The 23,986-nt window shown below is 40.9% G+C and overlaps 1 protein-coding gene across 1 annotated transcript in view; it reads left to right on the top strand.

Moving 5' to 3' along the window:
* The window catches only part of cntnap2a (contactin associated protein 2a), a 396,601-nt gene that overhangs the window by 342,283 nt on the left and 30,332 nt on the right, over positions 1–23,986 (top strand). Inside the window, exons 21-23 of the mRNA XM_037756451.1 lie at positions 3,518–3,688; positions 12,722–12,940; positions 19,156–19,392. Coding sequence (XP_037612379.1) covers positions 3,518–3,688; positions 12,722–12,940; positions 19,156–19,392 — 627 coding nt within the window. The remainder of the gene's footprint in view (positions 1–3,517; positions 3,689–12,721; positions 12,941–19,155; positions 19,393–23,986) is intronic.

The raw sequence follows: 23,986 nt of genomic DNA, 5'->3' as shown, positions 1-23,986 counted from the left end.
GAGTTTCAAGAGCAGTGATTGACAGCTGTGGTAGAGACTGCTCTGCTCTGATTGGTTGTTCACCTTCGGGTGTGGTTACATCTTGCAAATGCCGACCACAGAAGGACACAGAGGAACATGATTTTTTCTCATGTACTACTGTCAGGATATAGTGACCGTTTTATAAAAAATAACTTTTTATTATATTTGCTAAAAGTTAGTCTCCAGCTTTAAGACATCAGACATTATGACTCCCAGTTTAATATTTGTGCTTTCTCAGTCAGACATTTATGTGCTGGATCAGTTTTTGAAACATTTGTTTGATAAACATTTCAATATGGGAGTGATAAATGTGCCACAGAGCCTAGCCAACCAGTTGCATCTGTGGATCTGGCACCGGGGCAATCAGAGGTTTATGATTTGGCTCCCATGTTTATTCCTCTAGCACTGTTTTCTCTCCAACACTCAGTATCTGTCAACCCCCTAATGTTTTGTTCTCCTTTGCTTCTCACACCACAGAATCCCCCTTTGAGCTCTTTCTCTCTCTAACCTCCTCCCACTTCCACTCTTTTCCTCTTGTTCTCTCTCCCTCCTTCTGAAGCGTGACTCGCCTCCAGGCTGTATTTCTATATCCTTGTGTCCTTCTTGCTTCTATGTCTTTGTCAACCTTCTTTTTTACTCTCTTGCTCGAAGCTCTTAGGGTCTCATTCAGCGCATACAAATAGATATCAGAGCACATGAGACTTGTTGTATGTTGGTTATGTACCGTATTTGTGATGTCGCATTTGTATTGTGAGGGCTGATTGTGTTTGTGCAGTATACACAAAAGAGTGAATTCTTTGTGTCTACTCCAGTAACTATTTGGTTATTTCTTGTGAAACACCATCCTTATTGTACATTTGAGCCTCTGCATATGCTGCAATCATCAAAACAATTCCTTTGTAATCAGTGGTTTTACATCTGAGTGTCACCAACTATGTGGCCCTTCATGCTATGATGCTACAACATATTCAACATAATTATTTGTTTCTGTGGCCTCTGCAGACTTCCTCCTGTTTAGTCCTCAATTAACCCCGTTCAATAATTGGCTGTGCCTCCCGTAGAGAAATGAACAGTATTCCAACTTCAAACACACTAATCACAAAGGCAGCATCAGTAGGGGGTCGCGTGTGTTTGTGTGTGCCAGTGTGTGCGCTTGGCCGCTATCTGCCCTTGCCCCTGGTGACAGGATGTTAGGCAAGGAGGAGAGGGGAGAAGCTCAGCCCTGTCATTGGGGGAGCGCTTATCGCACTGAGCCAGGACACACACACACGCACAGAGATGCGTGGACACTGGTGCATACCTACACTTAGAGCCATGCCCTCACATAAACAAACACATGTGAACGCATATGCACGCATACATCAGTACACTCGAAAGGAAGCAACGGGGTGTTAAAATGATAAGTCAATTAACTGATTAGTTGCTCAATGGGATATTCAGCAGTGGTGTAGGAAGTACTCAGATCTTTTACTTAAATTAAACCACAGTGAAAAAATACTCTGTTACAAGTAAAAAACTTCATTCAAACTTTTACCTAAGTAAAAGATTAAAAGTATTTGCATCGAAATATACTTAAAGAACAAAAAGTAAAAGTACTCGATATGCAAAATAATATATATTATTGTACTGTAATTATTGATGCATTAATGTGTTCATCACTTCAGTGTTGCAGTTGGCAAAGGTGGAGCTCATTTATTTATTTATATATTTTATATTTATTTTAGGGCTGTCAATTGATTAAAATATTGAATTGCAATTAATCGCATAACTGTCCATAGTTAATCACGATTAATTGCAAATTAATCGCACATTTTTTATCTGTTCAAAATGTACCTTAAACGGAGATTCGTCAACTATTTAACACTCTTTTCAACATGGGAGTGGGCAAATGTGATTACTTTATGCAAATGTGTGTATATATTTATTATTGGAATCAATTAACAACACAAAACAATGACAACTATTGTCCAGAAACCCTCACAGGTACTGCATTTGGCATAAAAAATATGATCAAATCACAACATGGCAAACTGCAGCCCAACAGGCAACAACAGCTGTCAGTGTGTCAGTGTGCTGCCTTGACTATGACTTGACCCAAACTGCATGTGATTATCATAAAGTGGGCATGTCTTTAAAGGGAAGACTCGTTGGTACCCATAGAATCCATTTTCATTCACATATCTATATCTATCTATATAGGTCAGAGGTCAAGGGACCCCTTGAGAATGGCTATGCCAGTTTTTCCTCGCCAAATTTTAGCGCAGATTTGGAGCGTTATTTAGCCTCCATTGCGACACACTAGTATGAAGTGGTTGGTACCAATGGATTCATTAGGTTTTCTAGTTTCATATGATGCCAGTATCCTCTAGCTTTAAAACTGAGCCCGCTACAACCTCCGAAAGATCAATTAGTGCCGTTAAAACTCATTTGAATTAACGTTATTATCGCCTTAACTTTGACAGCTCTAATTTATTTTATTATGTTGAATTTCACCAAGGGTTCAATAAATGTGCTATCTTTATCCATAATAATATATCGTCATTTATTTGTTGATTGAATTTTGTACAAATAATCTGAATCTGCAAATTAACTAGTAAGTGAAGGTATCAAATAATTTCAGTGGAATAAAAAGTGCAATATGTACCTCTGAGATGTAGTGGAGTAGAAGTATAATGTAGCAGAAAATGGAAATACTCAAGTAAAATACAACTGTCTCAAAGTTGTACTTAAGTGCACTACTTGAGTAAATATCCGTAGTTACTTGACACCACTGTTATTCAGCAACAGATTTTCTAATGGATGAGTATTTGTCATTTATCTAGAAATCTTGATCGTACAAAGTCCTCTTTTTTCCTCCCTAGTCTTCATCTTCCCTGAGTGATAGGAGTGAGACAGAGACATGGCAAGGGGAGAGGAGAGGAGAGGGGACAGCAGAGAAGTCACTTCATCAACCACAGTCTGATAATTCATCAGCAGCTGTTTAGCGTGCCGCTACTTTGTCTTCATTAGCGGCCGCTGGTTTCGCTTCACAAAAGTCATTAGAAAAGTTGTTATCAAAAATCCCGCAGCACTCTATCCGTGTACCCTTGTCCCCTTCTCAGGTCCTCGTTTAGAAGAAAAGAGATAGTCTCTCTCTCTCTCTCAATGCTATTCTGATATGATCAACTTTCTATTGAGTATTATTGAAGTTGCAGGAAATTACGGGCTGCGTTAAAACCTCTGCACAGAAATAGAGTTTTAGGTGATGAAGACATTTTTACTGAGGAGATATTAAATGAGCCGTATTAGACAATGGACGTGAGATAACACTGTTTTATCCTGAATAGATTGATAGCTCTGTGGAATGAAAAGAAAATGGATGCATAACCATTTGAATAATTTCTACAATGAATTTATTCTGCAGCTCATCAGATAAGAATGGGTTATAGTGTTTGCCACAGTGCTGATGGAGGGTACAGTAGGTGCGTGAGTTGTAATTCCATCTGTTTCTCCACAGATAACTACTGGAACGCTGCATCCTTCACCACCCCGTCATCCTACCTGCACTTTGCCACCTTCCAGGGTGAGACCAGCGCCGACATCTCCTTCTATTTCAAGACCAGCGCGCCTTACGGCGTCTTTCTGGAGAACCTGGGCAACACCGACTTCATTCGCTTGGAGCTCAAATGTAAGATACATCTAAGTGATTTTCTGTGTGTGTGCATGGGAGTCGTTTCTCTCTATGTTTGTCCCTCTCATTCTGTCTCGCACTCACACTCTTTATCTAGCCTAGTGTGAGGTTTAATCCAGCGGTCGGTCTGATAGCACTGGATGCAACCTGTCACCACACACACACACACACTGATGCAGATGCACACACCAGCAACAGTCAATTGCCTTCCCGATTATGGTGCACTACTTTGTGTGATTGCAAGAGAGAGCAATCATTTATTTAAGGTAATTGGTGTGTGCAATAATTATGTCCATTATAAACCTCTGTTTAACCAAATCACCCATTTTCAGGGTTGACAAAACACAAGCTCTTCACGCACACACAGAGACATACTCTCTCTATCTCTTTATCTCTTCATTTCTTTTTCTAAAAAACATTCTTGCAAATATGAGCGTTTAACTCTCTTAAAAGTACAAATTCACACACAAAGGGTTACCCAATGGTGTTAGTGAAATGGGTAAACAATATGTATTTCAGTGTTGAGTGTGTAGCTGCACACATTCAAAAACTCTTTCACAATCCTGAACATATGCACACACAAAAATGTGGTGCATTTACTAGTTACTCAGTGGACAGAAACACCACACTTAAGGCCTTTACACATCGGGGCCGTGACGAAAAACAACACGAAAATGCAAAGTACTTGCCCGCGAATATTTTTGCATCAAAACTATTCATATCGCCAGCGATGTGAATTTGCGACAGTTGCAACACTTTTTCAATAAAAGGTTCCATAGATTTGCACAGTCAGGACAAACTACCAGGATCCTATTGACCCAGAGCAGCGTCTGGCAGTCTGTCTGAGGTAAATTGTTGTATAGCTACTGTAAGCTATTTTATTTTCCTTTTAGCGAAATTCTCTGGGTATATTTGCTTCTGGTTAAAAGTTATGCTGTGAATATGTCTAGGGCTTTTATTGTGAAAGATAAGAACGGTGTGGATTTGGTCTGCGCTGAATTTGTCAAGGTTGAAAGGAGCAATAAAGTTTGCTGTCTTGGTTCAGACTATGGAGCGTCCGTGTTGTCCCTGTGTTTTGAATATGTCCGTTCCGCACAAAGTGATTGGTTGATGCCTTTATTCGTGGTGCGAAAGCTCAGAAAAAATTTACCTCACTACGCAAAAAATTATACCGCTTTTTTGCCGCGTAATCTTCACATTATGTGTGAAAGTACTTATAACAAAAATAATAGTTCAAAAAAGTATATTGACGTGTGAATTAATCGCATCAACAACAAAAAACAAACGCCCGCGGTGTGTGAAGGCCTTTAAACACTAAAGTTTCTTTATCAATGTCTAGATATCAATGTTCTGTAGTTTCAACTTGAAAATGAGATGAGCAGCATTACATGTGTCTAGATTTATTTGACACATTAGAATAACAGGGTTGGCCTGCTTACTTTTGCACACCTTATCTTTCACAAGCTACTCTTGCCAAAATCCGAAGGTCAAAACTTAAGTTTGTTCTTCTAAACTGTGACAGATAGATTCACTGGATCCCACAACAAAGAGAGAAAAAGTGCTACATTTAAACACACGGTAATAACTATGAATTAAATCAGAGACTCATATCATCTGTGAAGATGCTTCTAATATAAAGAGGGCCTCCACGGTCTGTTTTCCCTCTGTTGCCTTGGCTGAAAGTGAGAAAGAAGACCTGGAAGACCCCAGCCTATGAGAAGAGGAAATAATTACCAAGCTGACGTGGAATCCATTAAAAAGTACCTGGAGAAAACATTGCCTGCGGTGTTTTGCACATACATTGCAGCTAGTTGTTCCTAATGGGCTGAAAGAAATAAACATACTGAACAGGTGAAGACATTTTGCTGTCTGCTTCACTCCATCTGCGGGTTGAAAGAAGCTTTTGAGGCAGAATATGGTGCCAACCGCAGTAGCCCCTCAGCGACATCAGTCAGATGGAGTTCAACTTCACGGCTTGTGGAAGCCATCACTCATTTGGAAAATCACAGACTCAACAGTCTTCTCGAGGCCCAAGGACGTGAATAGCTGTGTCTATCATCAATGGGCCACAAAGAGTTTGCAGATGTTTTTGAGCCAGATGTTGGAGACACAGTCTACATGCTGTCCGTTCTGCTGGACCCATCCTTTTGTCTCTTCTGGCTTCTCGGCCATGACGTCCTCGCACCAGATGATTAAAGAGGAACTACTGGGTGGGTACAATATTTTATCATCACTTATTGCAGAGTAATGCTGCTATAAAAACTTTTTACACCCTACTTCATGATTTTTTTGCACAACTTCTGACATAAAATAATTTTAAAATGATTTATTCTCTTATGGATAGCGTTGGAGTCTGGAGGTTTCTGAGAAAAATAAATATTAAACAATCCATTGAAATGAAATGAAATGAAATGAAAGAAAATGCATGTGGGCGCATTTTACTGAGACTGTTCTATAATAAAGTTATTGCATTTTTTTTAATCTCACCATATGTGTATTATCTATAATATAATATGCTATCTATCCATTAATTTATAATCTAAAATATAATCTTCTTTCAGATCTTGCAGCAGCAGAGATGGAACGATTTCCACGTCCTGAGAGCAGCAGTGGAGAAGATAAGCAAGAGCCCGCCGCTAAGACATCACAGTTTTTTTCTCAGTTCTACAGACACAAAAGCAACCATTGCACCAGTTGCGAGAGTGTTCCGTCATGGAGGCATTATCGTATCATGCATCCTCATTGTGCAAGACTGAGTGCAAAGACGTTGATATTCTTGTGATGCAACTGCACTGTTGAATAAAAGTAGACACATACGAAAAGATCTCGTTGAAATTATGACCACACCTTTGCAATGAGTCTCTAAATCTTGATTTTATTTTATTTTATAAAGAGAATTCCTTTAAGTTATTGTTATTCATTATTTTTGTAACGTGATTGAGACGTTTATTTTTCCACTTTATTGGCTGTAAAGTTGGGCTTGCAGTATGTTTTTGTTTGTTTTCGTATTTCATTTTTATATTTCAATTAGTTTTCAATGAGGCAATGATTGAGTTAATGTCACTGTTTGAATGAAAAATACAGTTTTTCTTTGAACATATGTCTTAACCGTATTTTTGTCTCTCTTCCTTGAATTAATGATTGCTATAAACCCCTGTTACACTTATTATTACACTGGAAGAAATCCAAAAAGGAGACAATGCTGTTGGCATAGACATATTAAGTCGGAAACATTAGAGACTTGACTCGGACTTCCATTTGAATTTCTCTGCTTTCACCACAGAATGTCTTATTGAAGAAACGGAAGAGATGGCGACAGAGGAGATGAGAACGAAGCGTTTTAAATAAAAAAAAAAAAAAAATGGGACAGCTTTGCACCAGCCCATTTCACATCCTCTAAGTCCTTTCTGAGACTTATGATTGACATTTCATGCAGTAGGCTTCTGTGATCTTGTTCCAGTGGCTCAAATTAACATCCCAGCGGCCTCGTGGAGCCGCACTGATCAGGAATGTTAAATCTCGGGCTTCAATTTAATGGCAAAGCTGCATTGTGAAGGGGGTTACTGGCACAGCGTGGCTGTCGATAGATGACTAATTGCATTTCATTGGGATTCAAAGGGATTTGGACATTTGGTGTCAAAGGCGTTCACTTACCATTTCCTGCTGGTGTGCCCGGCCCGCCATTTTGTGTCAAAATGCCAATAGACACACAGTCGACGGATGATTTTTGAGGCAAAGTGCTTTCTAAAGCCATTAAACTGGGTGACATTATGTCAGCTATTTTGTGGCCTAAACACTTTTTTTTTTTTTTACCAGTTCTTTCAATTTAAATTTTTTTTCAATTCAATTCATCTTTATTGACAGACTCGAAGTCCATTAAAAAAAAATACAACACAAACAACAATACATACATTAAAATAGAAACTGACACTTTCTTACAATTGATCTTGGTTTTGCACAAAGTCCTGTATACACTAATGCATGCACACACTTCAATTTGGTCTCACAGGAAGGCGTATAAACAGCATGACATTGCAAGAACATTCCAGACGCATTTTAGCCTTTTTACTTGTAATTTGTACACCACGTAGCCAAAAGCAGGCCTGGCGTCCTTATTGCACACCAAATGCCTTGCTCGTTTTTGTGCCATTCATACAAAAAACTATGTGCTGATACTTAACTGTACATGCAGTGAGAAGTTTGTCAAAGGGGGTTGGTATTTGTCTACCAAACGTGCACACAAAAACACACACAAAGATACAGTAAGTATCTAGTTTGTCATGGCTGCACAGCAGGCCAGGGGAGATAGGGAGCGTGTGTTTTTGTGTGTGTATGGGTGCGTGTATGCGTGCGGGTGTGTGTGCGTGTCTCTCGAAGCTTTCAAAATGCCCCCACATCGATTTCCTCTCCCCTCTCCATTGCTATCATCTTGCATTTTGCCCCACAGCACATGTTTAGACACACACTCGCAAAGTGACTTGCGTGCACACACACACACACGCGCACGCTCCCACACATAAACACACACATAATCTCTGCCCTCTCGCTGGTGCAAAAACTGTATCTGCTCCTATCCAGTCAAGGTATGAAATGACTAGCATTAGGCCAGAATAGCATAGCGGTGCCATTGCAGGAGCTCAAAGCACACACACACACACACACACACATACGACCTTGTACAAAACACGCATTACGGTGACCTCAGCAGACTCAAAGCCATCAAGTGGACACTATTCCTCTTTGAATCTGAAGAAGTAGGCATAGACATATTTGAGAGGCAGCATTGAAGACATATTCAGAACCATGTGAACTGAACTGGTAACAGGATTGAGGACAGATAGAAAAAGCTCCCTAAATACAGAAATGCTTGACTTCTGGGGTGCTCTGTAGCTCAGTGGAAAGTATGTATGTGTCATATTTTGAGTCTTTAAGAGGCTGCAATTTCAGCGATAGTCTCGCCCAAAGGTTATAAACACTTTCAGCCTGGGATCCAGCTGAGAAATGCTCTTTCCCGCTTGAGACCTCGGCTTATAAAATTGTATTATTGCCTTTTTTTTATGTGAAGACCAGACAGACACAAAGTTTACATCTGAAGTTTAGCAGTGTGCATCTCTGGCTTTCTAAAGTTGTCAGATGTCTCTCTGACTCGTGAAGCAATATGTAGTTATCTGCTAAAGAGAAAAGCAGCCAGCCACCACTAAGAATATCTATTTTTCTTTTCAAAAACTGTCAGAAGTGAATCTTTATCTCACTACATCTGTTCTGTGTACACACTAAGATATACTCTTTGCTATGTGAGCGTGCACATCTTTTGCCGATAAGCATAAAACAGTTTGATTTGAAGAGGCTTTTTGTCACAAAGAGATGCTTAGCTTTTGAGAATTTGCTTGAAATCTCATTTCAGCGTCAACAGCAGCAGGTTTGCTGTGTGCGCTCTGAGTTTGGCTCGCACTTGAATAGAGTTTCCCTCCTTAAAAAGGGCCGGACTGTTGCGGCCGTCCCAGGGGTGGAAAACACAGAGCAAAAGGCTAACAAATCAAATGAGACAAACAACAAAGAATTAGCAAGTATAACAGAGAAGAGATCGAAGCGATAACACGCTGCGAGCCATCTGAAGATAGCTGAAAAACTGCGAAGGGAAACTTCACATTAGACGAAACACACACGCACATCTGCACGGCCACACAAGCAGTCACACAAAGACATCTCTTTCACTATTTATCATTGTTTGGTGGCGTTGTGCTGAAGCGTAATTTGGCTCTTTCAGCATCCATATTAAAAGATTAATAGAAAAACAAATAGCGAAAATGGAAAAAAACTGCTTTGTTTTCCCTAGGCCGACATGCGATTGTATCTCACACACGCAAACGTACATTCACACGCACATTAACACTTACAACATCCATCACAGCTATTCAAATAGATGAGGCAAGCTCTGTGCTCTGACTGCACTTTAGTTTTCATTCCCGCCTGTGGACGGAGTATAAAAAAGAAAGTTGTAGGGCATTCATCTTGCTTTGCAGTGCTGCTAAAACAACACACGAACAATCAAGCACACTCACATGCCCGTTCAGCGTGGCTATAGCAGCATTGCTATAGATTTGTTTCTATTGGGGTATTCTGATATATGTTTGGCTTTCCTTCAGCATTTAAAATACGTGCTGTCGCTCCTCCCTGCCCCGCAGACCTGCTCTGTGCACACAGACATCATTAATTCAGTGTACTAAAGCCTGTCAGAGGGCTTATACTCTGTGCCTCACTGTGTGTGCATACGTCTATTTGTCTGTATGCTGCTGTGTATTGTGGGTTGTTGAATGTTGTAGAGCTTTTTGAGATTTATCTTATAGGTTAATGCACTCAGCACATCCAGGCAGGCTTTTGCCGAGATGATTTCTGGTGTCTTTGCATCTCAAGAGGAAGTGATATGAATGTCTGCGAGAAACGGATCAAGGAAGGATGGGAGGGATGGGAGGGAAGGCAAAGTGAGTGATTCAAAAGGGAATGGTTAACTGAACGCAAGAAGAAAGCAAGCCGTAAATGAAGAAACAAATGAGCAAACAATGAAGAAATTGAAGAATGAAGGAAGTAATACAGAGTGAAGGGAGGATAGACTCGGGAGAGTGTGGGGATGGATAAGAGGAGGGGAAAAAATGAAAGAGCAAAGAAAACAGAGGGACTATAGGTGTGCCGTAGAAGAGATGCAAGAATGGAAAAGAAGTGAAAACAGATAATTAGATGAAAGCAATATGAAAAGGAGAAAAAGGCGAGGCATATTGATTAGGCAAAGAAAAAAAAATAAAGTTAATTTCCCGATTGACCACTACATAAAAAGATCCACTTTAATATCTGAGCCTAATGAAGCCATAATGGAGCAGCAACATATAGAGCTATGAAGTGGTTATTCATCATCTCTATAGCTGCAGCACACTAGTGCCAATAACCACCACATGGCACCACCCAGAATATATAGCTTTTATACAGCGGTATCACAGTAGTACCAAACATTAAGGAAAGAATCAAATTGGGTTTTAATTTGACAATTGCAAATCGTCTTGTCCCGCAGCAAAAATAATCCCCCTCATTGTTTTCTCATTGTTGCCTCATTCAGGTCAAGGATAAAGGATTCCTTTGACATTTTGCAGTGGCAAGCATTCATTGAACATCTCTAGTCCGCACATAATGCAGCATGTTGTCAGCAACAACGACGTATAACGTTAATAATACTATTGTGAATCCAAACTATCAGTGTCCTGCAGTTAGAAAAGATGAAAGCCACTCAGCTTTAATATGTATTCATTAGGGCTGTCAAAGTTAAAGTCAGAGTCAAGGTACTCCTATCATATGAAACTAGAAAAACCTAAGGAATACATTGGTACCAACCATGTCGTAATAGCTTGTCGTGGAGGAGGTTAAATAACGCTCCAACTTTTTCTAAATTTTGGCGAGGAAAAACTGGCATGGCCATTTTCAAAGGGGTCCCTTGACCTCTGACCTCCAGATATGTGAAGGAAAATGGACTCTATGGGTATCCATGAGTCTCTCCTTTACAGACATGCCCACTTTATGATAATCACATGCTGTTTGGTGGCAAGTCATAGTCAAGTCAGCACACTGACACACTGACAGCTGTTGTTGCCTGCTGGGCTGCAGTTTGCCATGTTATGATTTGAGCATATTTTTCATGCTAAATGCAGTACCTGTGAGGGTTTCTGGACAATATGTGTCATTGTTTTGTGTTGTTAATTGATTTCCAATAATAAATATATACACACATTTACATAAATTGAGCATATTTGCCCACTCCCATGTTGATAAGAGTATTATCATATTCAATTATAATATTTATAATATCATAATATTAAATACTTGATAAATCTCCCTTTAAGGTACATTTTGAATAGATAAAAAAATGTGTGATTAATTTGCAATTTATCATGGACAATCATGCAATTAATCGCAATTAAATATTTTAATTGATTGACAGCCCTAGTATTCATATAAAGCTGTATATTATCTAGTATGTCTGGCTAGTAGTGTTGTCTTGTGGAGATTATATACCTGACTGTGTCAAGTCGACATGGAGGTGGAAATAAAAACACACTCACACACATACTCTGCCTCTTTTTTCATCTCCTTTTCTGTGATAACACACACACAGACAGTGTACAGATTGATCACTGTTCCCTACAGAGAGGTTAAAAGCCATCAGACAGTGACCTCACCAATCCAGTAGCAAAAACATCTGGTCTGGACAGGTGGTAGGCTGAAACACACACACCCCTATATACACGCACACACACACACACTTTAATTCAGAAATATCGATGAACGTTTGACCTGTCATGGTCATAAAAAGGTATAACAGTGCCCCCTGTTGGTCTGTTGATATATTAGGCTACTGAACTGCAGAGAAGCAATACACTTTATGGCATTTCAACTTCATCCCAAACACACACACATGTGCACACACCCACACCCACAAATCCACTTCCTTTAAAATGATGAAAATTAATCATGCAGAAAATCAAGGCCATCCTGCCCTCATTTTTCATTCATTTTCCTTCTCTTTCCTTCTGTGTGTTCATTAACACAAACTCTCTCTGTCATTTATCTTCTACTCTCCCTCTTCGCTCTGTTTCTTCTCTCACTCTTTGGTTTTCATCTCTCCAACTAAACAAACCTCCAAGAGCTCAAGAACAGCAAAAAAAAAAAAAAAAAACACACATGGAAACTGCTGAGGTACAACTTTATGTCATGCAAAACCAACAACAGTTCCTGGCATCTATCGACTGTCTGTGAGATTAGTCCTGTCCAAAGCTGTGAGCAGTCGTGTATTGCAAAGCTGAAATCTATACGAGCCAAATGAATGGCCTTGAAACAAATGAGCCTTTAGATTAGAAATTGAACGCATATTTACCTGCGGACTGGACTATGACAGAACAGGGAGTTATGGCTTTTAGAAAGTTGGGATGTTTGGTTTAATAAATGACTTCTGTAACTAAGATTCTTTCTTTTTCTTTCTCTGCGCAGCTGTTAAAGTCATCTCCTTCTCCTTTGACGTCGGAAACGGACCCGTGGAGTTGACGGTGCATTCGGACACGCCCCTCAATGACGACCAGTGGCATCGCGTGATGGCCGAGCGAAACGTCAAAGAGTCGGTCCTTCAGTTGGATCAGACGTATCGGGCGTCTCAGCTTGCTCCTGCACAGGGGCACACACGGCTAGAGCTGTTCAGCCAGCTCTACGTAGGTAAGACACACACACTCCCTCGCAATCCAAACAATTAACAACCCCGTATGCGTAAGATTGACTCAGGTACACGCATTTGATTGCAAATTTGAACATTTAATATCCGCTTTGTGTGGGAGGGACACTCGCAGAGACAAACACACCATGATTAAAAGCTCTTACGTGTGGAATTCAAACGCCTAAGTACACGTCATCCTTGTAATCATTATTGGATTGAATTAATTAAGTTCTGTGCGGTCTTTATTTCCAGTCATGTTACCCTCACATGCAGACATCCACTGAGAGGACGTCTGATTGTTTCAGAAGTTACTGGAAATTACTGGGTTCTCTCTAAAGAGGCTTCAGTCCATTTTAGCCACAGCCACTGCTAATTAAGTTAATCCAGCACACACACACACACACACACACGTTTTATGACATGCACACATGAGGACACACGCGCGTCCTCGGAAATTAATCCGTGTAAGTGATCAGAGTTTTAATAAAGTTAAAAGCGAGCCTCCGTGCTGGCTGTGAGGGCGTGTGACTAAAACTAACTTAAATCACTCATGGAGGTCATTTCTTTCATACTTTAATACTTTGACTCAGCATTTATATTCCTATGGATTAAGAAACTATTATTGCACAAGGACGATATCAACCCTCTGACTTTCCCTATCCCACACACACTCTGTATCAGGCAGCTCAAGCCCTTATTATCACACCAATTATGCCTGCAGTCTGTTAAAAAGGTCTGGTGAGTTCCTTATGGCTTCATCCTCCTCTCCACACAATGTCTCTCACGCTCATCCGCAGTTCAAATGGCAGAAGATCCGTCCATTTTTTCCTCCTATGCTTTCACTTTTCCATCTCATTCTACCTTTTGTGCTGAGCCGTCAATACGCTGTAAACCAAACTCGGGGGCTAAAATAGTTTCAGGGATTTGCGGATGGAACAGAAAAAGTGCTGAGGCGGATCACAGAGTTCCTACTATCTCATGGAAGAAAAGTTCTGCCCAAAGGAGATTGTTCCAAATTCCAATCAGGCATCCCGATGTGATAGCCTTAACCTCCCCTGATCCCCGTTTATAATATAATTTCCCCGTCTCATCACTTTTGCTGATTCGAACGCCGCTGAAGCATCCTCACCTTATCATGTCCCAATTTGGCTCTCGGTGTGTTTGTACTTTCATTTAGTGAAATGGTAAAGGTGCAGGAAAGGTGTCGTCACCGCGTGACTCATGGCTATGAAACCGGGACCGTAATGGCTTCCAGATAGCGCCTCGGCCTCATTTGCATGTGTGCATTCTGTCGAAAGAAGACAGGAAAAAGGCTCAGGCCTGCTCTGTTTGGCACACATCTAACAACACAAGAGATAGAGAGAAAGTAGACTTGTATGTGACAACAGCCACAGAGGTGTCGGCACCTTCCCATATCTGATCTCTAATCCCTGCTTAATCCTCATTTGAGGATTGCTTTGAGAAGTTACAGTGTGACACACAGGAAGTGACTCAGCCACTAAAAGGGAAGTTGTTTAGATCTGGCCTTTGACATCAAGAAAAGATAGAGATCTTTTTGTGTTTGATTTGGAAAGAGTGGGGAGAGCCCCACAGGCATCAGGATTTTGTCTGAGTCTCTCTTGTAACATCCACTGCCACTTCACACATCTCCGATTGATATTGATGTGGCTGTTTGAAGGTAGTGCAGTAGAAGAAAATCCAGAAACCTAAAAAAAGGATTTAAAACATGATCAAAATGATCTGTTTGTATGATTTTGCATAATCACACAGTGGGGGGAAGTACAACTCAGAGCTTTAAATGTCTCATCTTGCTCTCATATCTGTCGCTGTATCAGCTCCTTCTCTCTTTCTCAATCAATATGCTCCTCATCAAGCATTTGATTGCTTTAGTGTTTACTGCACAGTGGCTCATTTGCTCTAATGGCCCTGAGAGTAAATGTTATACCATCAGCCTGCTGTCATTTACTTCACACTGTTAACTTTTAGCTCTCCAATTCACTTCATACATGCACATAACTATCAATCTTGCCACATTTTATTAATTTAACGCCACCATCTGTTCTTTTGATTCCCATCCTGATTAATGCTCACTATCGCACTTTTTTTTTTATGTTTTTGCATGTTTTTTTGCTCTCATGGTTGGATTGTTGTGTCTTTCTTTTCTGCTTTGGTTTTTCTGTCTTCATGGATCGACGTCTTGCTTGTTTCTACTCGCTGCATGTGTGCGACACCTGTCACAGGGAAGCCAGCCTCGCTCACCTGCCAAGACAGTAGGTAACATTTAATGAGTATAATGAAATGTCACTGTGACATCGATGCAGACATAACGGGTTCAGTTTTCACGGTACACACAAACACGCATGTTCACGGACCTCACCTGCAGTTCAACTAGTGTGTTTTGTTGCATCAGATTTTGTCGCAGCTCCACACGAGTGGTGATTAAAGTTTAGCCAGGATTAATCTTCTGAAATGCAACTGCTCTCGTGCTGCTACTATTTTTGATTCATGCTATACATAAACACAAAGGTGTGAGGGAACGCCTCTAGACTCAGGGTTATTGCAATACACAAGTTTCCATGCAGTGATCCATCAGAAGCAAGCCCATTATGGACCTTAAAGAGAGATAGTTGGGAAAAAAAACATTGCTGTGAACTAACAGATATAAAGTACTGGGCTGGTAAAATGGTATTTTTATGATAATATGTCCCCCCTGGAAATGCCGGTGGGTTAGGAAGGCTTTTGAAATGGTATTTAGACCATATAAATCAAAAATACTCATCTAAAACCTATACAAATTGTATTCTAAAGTGCAATCCCCAATAAACATGAAGTGGATACACACTGTTTTGGGGATCTCTTCAGTGTTAAACAGCAAACAGACTAATAGAAAGAAATAGGACCCGCTACCATTCTATTAACCCACTTATACAATGATAATGGAAGAACAGCAGTGCAGCAGATGTGCAGCCTGTTGGTGTAAATGGGGAATTCATCTATGTGGTTGGATCAGGCTTAAAGGAAGAGTGTGCAACATTTAGGGGGTATCTATTGGCAGAAATGGAATATAAGATTAACCTGAAAATAAGAACCGTTGTGTTTTTGTTACCTTAGAATGAGCCCTTCTTATCTACATATGGAGTGTGTCCTCTTCACAAAGTCCGCCATGTTTCTACAGTAGCCCAGAACCGACATACCAAACACTGGCTCTAGATAGGGCCATTCACTTTCTGTAGTTCTCCTACATGCTTGGCACACGGGAGAAGTTTCAGTTGGTTGCAATCTGCAACCTCACTGCTAGATGCCGCTAAATCCTACACACTGCACCTTTAAAAGAACCATCCACACACATATACATATATGCATACTGTATATCCACTCCCTGTTAATGGGTAACTTTGGTATTTTTCATCATAGACCCTATATTCCCATGTTTCGTGTCTAAGTGACTAATGGGGACAACAACTTTTGACACTGGTCCAGTATTGAGCGAGAACTGTGCAGATGGCAGCCGCTAAACAGCCTGCAATGTAATCGCTCTGTGAAATTCTGCACCGTTAGTGTACGTCCACTAAAAGTGCTTGTTTTTCCACTGAGTTGTTATTATAAGTGTCTGACAACATTATGGAAAGCACCCTACAGAGATATACGTTTTTCTTACCATTCCCTTGATCCGGTCTGTTTGTTATGTGTGTGTGTGGCCTGTCAGTGGCAAAAACAAGCACTTTTAGTGGACTTGATGGTGAAGAATTGCCCCGAGCGATTACATTGCCGCGCTCTCGCTCAATACTGGACCAATTTAAAATATCGTTGTCAGTCACTTCAACACAAAAACATGAGAAAATATGGTCCAGGTTGAAAAATAGCGAAGTTACAACCCTATAACTCTATACAGTATTTAAGTTCATACTGCATGTTTATTCATTAGTTCATCGCTACTCGGCTCACACCAACATAAACACACAGAGTGAAGGTCGAAAGGTCACATTCATGGCTCCTCTTATAATTGGTAATTTGGCTGTTGCGTGTATACAGTATGCGTGTGCGTACTGTGTATAGCCTAGTGAATATAAAATGTTTCCTCATTAGCACATCATTACAGAGTAACATACCCTTGAGCCATACATATCACCCCCATAAATAAATAAGTTCTAACATATGCTACATGTTGTGTTTGACTTTCATTACTGATAATGTGTCTGAATTTCTGTATCCATGTCAGTGTTTCTGTGTAGTCTTGTACTGATGTGTGTATGTGTGTATGTATGTGTGTGTGTGTACTCTAAAGCCTGACCAATACAAGAATATGGTGAAATATTGGAAGTAACGCCATTACTGCGGTGGCATCTCCCTACAATACCCACGTATCTAACTTTAGTGGGCTAAAAACTGTCTAGGAGCTGTAGTGGTCCCACAGAATAACTTAATCTACAACCTACTGTGGCATTATTGTGAAATATAACATTAGTTGCTTTAACTCGGGCAACCTAATGACCACAAAATAAACATCAATTGGTTGGCATCACAAACAGAACACGTACAAAGTGTCTGCTAACTGTGTTAACTGGTGACTCTCGGCCGAATGTAAAAGCCTTCAATTTGACTTTAATCCATTTTAAATACATACTCATCTTTGTTTATTATCTACGCCGAGCATTTACGGAAGTTACTACGAGCAACCACAGATGCTTTCAGATGAAAATCACCAGTTAACACGGTTAGCAGACAGTAGAGTCACTACGACTTGCCACCGCAGTAATGGGCCGCTAGATCGCAGAACACATAAAGCGGTTTAAGCAATTACAGTACAAATTTATAAACACATAGAACTAAATATATTTACCTGAATTAAGAAAAACAAAGGTACTTATGCATAAAAACAATGCAGCGTATCAAATATTGCTGCAATTTACTGCACAGCACTACTTTTTTCTGTCACCATATTTACCAAACCGTTTATATCTGTGATAAGCCAACGTTGACTTCACTCAGTATCAGTCAAGCTCTATTACACACCATTTGTGAGTTGTACAGAAACTGTAAGCACCTGTGTGTGTGTGAGTACTGTATGTGTGTGTGCGTACCTGCGTACGTGTCCGCCCCGGTCTCCGCAGGCCTCAGAGCCTGCTGTCCGCTTAATCAGAGACTGATTTAGACCTGGGTAAACAGGTGGCAGAAACCTCCAGCCAATCAGTGGTACAAAATGGATTAATTAGTAGGTCTACTAAAAGTCAAACCCTTTGTGGGATCGGAAAGCGGAGAAAGCGTGCGAAAGCCCAGCTGCATCTTGATATGTGAATAATGTATCGGCTGGAGAAAATCAAAGCACATGTATTAGTAATATTGTTAGATCTGTGTGGTACCTGCGTGGCTACGCTAGCAGATGTGTGTGTGTGTGAGAATGCAGCTGCTGAGGGAGGAAAACTGTGCGTGTTCAAGTCTCCTTAACATGTCTTCTTGAATGGACACTTCTCTGTAATCCAAAGGATGCAATTGAGAGGTTTTAATAACTTAAATGCCCCTCGGCTCTTGTTAATGATAGCGTGCATGAGCGTGCGCCCATACTCGTGTGTTTATCCATACAGTGTAACCATCCTCTGTGGGTGTGCTTGTGTACGTTTGAATCTATACCTGTGGGTGCATGTTTATGAGTGTGTTTATTGCTATAGTCATTTAGGTGCACATTAATCTATTTAACGCCCCTACTCTGTCCAAGTTAATGGGTAGTTAGACTGTAATGGTGCACGGCCAGAATGACGATGGAGGCACTTTAGAGGAATGGCTATCGACACCCCAAGGCTAAGCATTAATGCTTATATTGACTCGTTCAGATCAGGTGAGCTGTGTGTGGTGTGTTTTTTTAAATGTGTGTGTGTTTGTCTTTAGTATGTAGTTTACGTGCATTCGTGCATCCGTTTGCGTGTGGGATGCTCATTGAGACACAGTGTTCATTAGGTCGTTTTAATTAGCGAAAAAATCAAAGCCGCTGAAGGTTGTTTCAAGAGCGGCGTCACAGTCGGAGCGATTAACGTGACATCAGTGGTTTCCTCCAGGCGTTGGGATATTAACGTTTCTACCAGAGATTAAAACAGCCTCTTACACATTCAAAATTACTTCTGTGACCCTGACTTCCGTTTGTCCTTCTTTTTATTTGTTTTCTCCCAATGCTACGTATCCTCGCTACACTGATACCACCTCCCCTCCCTTCCTCGCTGCTCAGGTGCTGCAGGGGGACAGAGGGGCTTCCTGGGCTGCATCCGAGCCCTACGGATGAACGGCATCACCCTCGACCTGGAGGAGAGGGCTAAGGTCACGCCTGGGGTCAAGCCCGGTTGCCAAGGCCACTGTACCAGTTTTGGGATGCACTGCCGGAACGGAGGGAAGTGCGTGGAGAAGTACAACGGCTACTTGTGCGACTGCACCGACACCGCTTATGACGGCACGTTCTGCACCAGAGGTGAGAGGCATTTTAGGGAAGTACAATTTCAGTAATTGACGTAGATCATGGGACTATAAATGCCACAAATGCACCACGCATGCTCTTCATCTTCAAATCTTCGATTGCAAGACAAATCAATCTCTCTTTGTGTGGGCTTTCAGGTACTATTTTACATCAGGTTTTATTTCCCCTTTGCCGACACTGCAGTTTTTTTTTGCAATTCCCTAAGGTATCTAAATGATTTTTTTTATTTCCTCAAGATGTTGAAGATTGCGCCGCTCGAGTGGCAGCCTGTTGCAGCAGCTCGTGCAATTGTAATGCCATCTATCAAACCTAACAAACTACCTTTCTAGGGTGACACACGGAGTCATAATCTCTCGGCTAACACTTTTCCAACAAGTTTTACAGGCATCTTTGTGAAGCCACGTTATCATTGGCATAGTCCCTCCTTAGATCACAAAGCCAGAGGCAAATAGCGCCATGATTACTGCTGGAGTAGTCGTGTTTCAATGAGCTTTCATTGCCTGACAACCCACTGTGATTTTTGCTGCGCTCTGTGATTGTCCTCGCTTCCTATTCAGTTTGGAGCTGTCGGAGTTGAAAGTGTTTGGGCTTATGATAAAAGGCATCGATTTCAGAGTGATATTGTGCTTACCCACCAATTCTCCCTGACTTTAGAGTGCACTCAATGAATGCTAAAATTGTGCAAATGCAGAGCTGAGAGATCAAACAAAAGAAAAATGCAAGTCACTTCGCTAAGCCGTGGGTAGCTCTGGGTTTTTTGAAGTTCAGCAGAGATGAGAAATGTCACACTGTAACTCTGCTCTCCTGCACTGTTGCATATTGCTACAACATCATGTCTGTTTCACAGGGATTCATTAGATACAGCATTAAAGTTCGACTTCCCAAAACAAGTATCCATAAAATGCTCTGGGGAGAAGAGCAGCAGCGCTGTCAGAGGCTTTCTGCTAGCTCCCAGTCAGAGAGTTGATCCCCGACACGTGAATTAATTTGTTTCCTAAAGCCTAATAGTGTTTTTCCCCTGTGCTCTTGGCAGGGGGGCGACAAGATGACAGAAAAGCAAAGTGTGTGTTGGTGTGTGTGTGTGTTTGTGTGTGTGTGTGTGTGTGTGCCAGGGAAGAAGGTGACAGTGTGCGGTGATATGCTAGTGTAAAACATGAGAAGGCCTCCTCTGAATCCTGTCATAACCAATCAGGCATTTCAGGATTTAGAGAACAGAGATTACTGTCTGTGTGTGCGAGGGTGTGTGTTTGTGTTTGTGTTTAAGTATTAGCCTGTCTGTGCGTGTGTCAGAAAAAGAGAGAGGCAAAGAAAGGGAGAGAGCACACCCTTGTGTCTGTTTGTTCCTGTGCATGACATGTGACTCTCCTCTTTCCTCTTCTGTCTCCTCCTTTTCTTCCCTCTGCTTCCAGTCATCAAGTTCTTTGTTTTCCTCTTTTTTTTCTTCCTCCTCGTGTTCCCCCTTTTTAGTGCCTTCTTTTTTCTTTTCCTCTCTCATCTCCTTTCTATCCCCGGTGCCTTTTATCTACGATTCACTGCTTCCTCTTCTTGCTTCGCTTTGTGCTACTCTCCTCCCTATCTAAAATCTTTTCTGTCTTCTCCATCTCCTTTACCTATTCCTTCCCTTCATTTCCCCTCCATCATCTCTGAATCTACCCTTCCCCCCTCCTAAATATTTCCTATCTCCTTTTACTCTTGTTACTCTCTATCCTCCTCTTCCTCTTTTCTCATTTCTTTCATTTCTTTTGGTTTCTCCTTCCTCTTGTTCTCCCCCTCCTCTCCTCCCTCTCTCCCATTTACACCCCCTCCTCCTCCTCTTCCACTCCTTCCTCCTTTTTTACCCTCTAAATTCTTCTTCCTCACCTCTTCCCCCTCCTCGTTTCTTCTCCGGCCCTTCTCCCCTTTTTTCTACTCTCCCAGTTGCCCTGTTTCTGTTTTCTATGTCCTTTTTCCGAATTTCTTTCCCCTCTCTCCCCATTCTCCCAGCGAGTGAAAAATGCATGAAGCCAGCCATAATTGCATAGTGCATTTCCATTGTATCCATATTTACACACTGCTCAGGGGACCCCGCAGTATTATTATTATACACTCTCATTCTTCTGCTTTTCTGCCCTTGAGGGTCACATGGAGCCGATGTGCACATGTACATACATATACATGGACACGCACACATAAACTCGCAAATACCTGTAGAGGTTTGCATGCTTGCACAAATTCCCTCTCCAAAACTTCTTCACGCACTGACATAAAACACACACACACATAAAGAGTCCCTGCCCTGGAGCGGAGTTTTCTCATTCCCTCTTATGCTTCCAGACAGCTGTGTGTGTTGCCGCTGAGGCTCTGGGCAGCAAGTCAGAGTCTCTCTGCTGTTTTTCTCAGCAGGGCAGAGAAGGCTGAGACAGGTTACACAAAGGCCCCACATAATCTACAGTTTGTATGAATAAAGATAAAATGTAAGAGTAGCTTTTAAAGTTAAGAGGATGGTAAGATTGGGGCTGGTTGCACAAGATCTTCATACAGTTAAGACTAGTTATAATGTGTTTGCTGAGAGATTAACACACAACTAAATGAAAACAGGGTTGCACCACATAAACTTAGTTACATAGAAATTAGTTGTCACAAATTCAGTTCACCCACAAACTCCCAGGTGCAGATGTTGATGAACAGACAAAGCTAACATTAGCTCAGTAATGTTCCATGTTTTTCATATTAATCCGTCATCCAATAAAAAACGTTAAGCACAGAAACCATGCACACTGAGTCCGATGCGTTTCATTAATCTATTTGTTGCGAAAATTCGCAGTACAAGACAAAACTGCCGGATGCGAAAAATGCAGAAAATCAAACCTGTTCCATGCGCCTCGTTTAGACATAGCTCTGTATATGTATTTTCCGTAAAAATACGCAAGTTAGCATGTCATACTAACATTCTCCTTGGAATTAGCTAATTAATAAATGATTGATGAATGTAATACAGCTCTATTTATAATTTTTTTTTTCGAAGTGAAAAGTGCGATGGCATATAAAGCAGTTTTGTGAAATATTTTGTTAAAAGACGTATTATGCGTATTTCAACACGGGAGGTGCAATTGATTTACATTATGATGCGTTCAAGCTCTGTTCAGTAAAACTAGTATTGGGCGAAGGTAACTTCTAACATTGTCATGATGAGTTCAATGTAATTTTGGCGAGAAACTAAATGCAGTTGTTTGTTGGAGTTGTGTTCACAGCAATATAAAATAGATAATAGAAAGGGATTTATGACCTGTTTAACTTCATAACAAAAATCAGTATGCAAACGGTAATAAAGAAGTTTATTTTGAAATATATTTATTGTTTTGCTTTTGTTTTTTACCGTGGTATCAAATTGGTATCGAGGATCGTGGAATTTCTCTGGTATTGGTATCGACAACTACATTTCTGGTATTGTGACATCCCTAACTGACAATGCTAACGTTAGCTTGCATATATGAGAGTGAAGAGTAAAAGAGGGGGCTAATATGTGATAACACGTGATAAAAAGCTGTGAGGGAAGAAGCAAACTTTTTTTCTGTCTTTAGATATTGAGGCTTGTTATATTGACTTGTTTTTCCATATATTATTTTGTAAGGTAAGGATTTAAGGATTTCAATCACGCATGCTGCTCTGACAGAAATACTGCATTTTGTCTGATTTAAGTAATACCCAGCAGCATGGATCTTGGCAGACAGTGAACAATCCAGCCGCATCAGAAAACGAAGTGAGAAGCAGGCCATTTGAAAACTTCACAAGCTCTCCGCCTGGTTAACGCAGAACAATTGCTAAAATGGGTCTCTCCAGACTTCCAAAGCTTGAAACGATATCAGTGCACAGCAGAATAGAGGATAAAATTGTGGTGTGGCTGAATGGAAGTGAGGTTTTGCCTGTACGCCGATACCAGTCAGAGAACTTGTCCATTTTCTAGTAATAAGCCTTCTATTAAATTTAAGTAATGTAGCTTGAAGTATTTATTGTACTGTGTCCGGTGGGAGACGATGGCTGAAGTGAAGCTTTAAAATCAGATGCATAAATGTGTTCACTTGGTATTCTTCACTCATAAGGGGTATAGTTATACATTTTCACTGCTGCCACGGAGGGAAGGCCAACATGTCAAGAAATATTCCATGGCATTTACAAACACAACCCTACTGCTTTCCCTGAGACCATTCTCTTTAATTTCACGCCTTTTTTCTCCATTGTAACAGACACTAGGACATTGTGCATGCATGCACATACACACACAAACAAGGAGCATAACAGGAGTATTGAAAAATAAGGTCCCTTCTTCTCAACACTTGATTATAAGAATCAATATGCCTCCTGGAATGGCTGGAATATGCCATTAGGTCTGTTAATGTACTGGCAAACAATGTATTGTTTGGTTTCAGATGCTGGAGCAGAGCAATTTAACACCCACTTTACTACACCTCCTGAACACAGCCATATTTATGTGTGTGCTTATTTCTCTCTGGCTATTTAATATGTTTACCCTGTTGTGTCTTGGCATGTGTGAGTTTATGAGCGCTTCCCTGTGGCTTCTCTTTGATGGAAGGTGTTTTTATGCCTCCGC

The sequence above is a fragment of the Sebastes umbrosus genome, chromosome 21 (assembly GCF_015220745.1).
Source record: "Sebastes umbrosus isolate fSebUmb1 chromosome 21, fSebUmb1.pri, whole genome shotgun sequence".
Lineage (NCBI taxonomy): Eukaryota > Metazoa > Chordata > Actinopteri > Perciformes > Sebastidae > Sebastes > Sebastes umbrosus.
The sequence above is the reverse complement of the archived record's forward strand: the minus strand, read 5'-3'. Positions and strand labels throughout refer to the sequence as shown.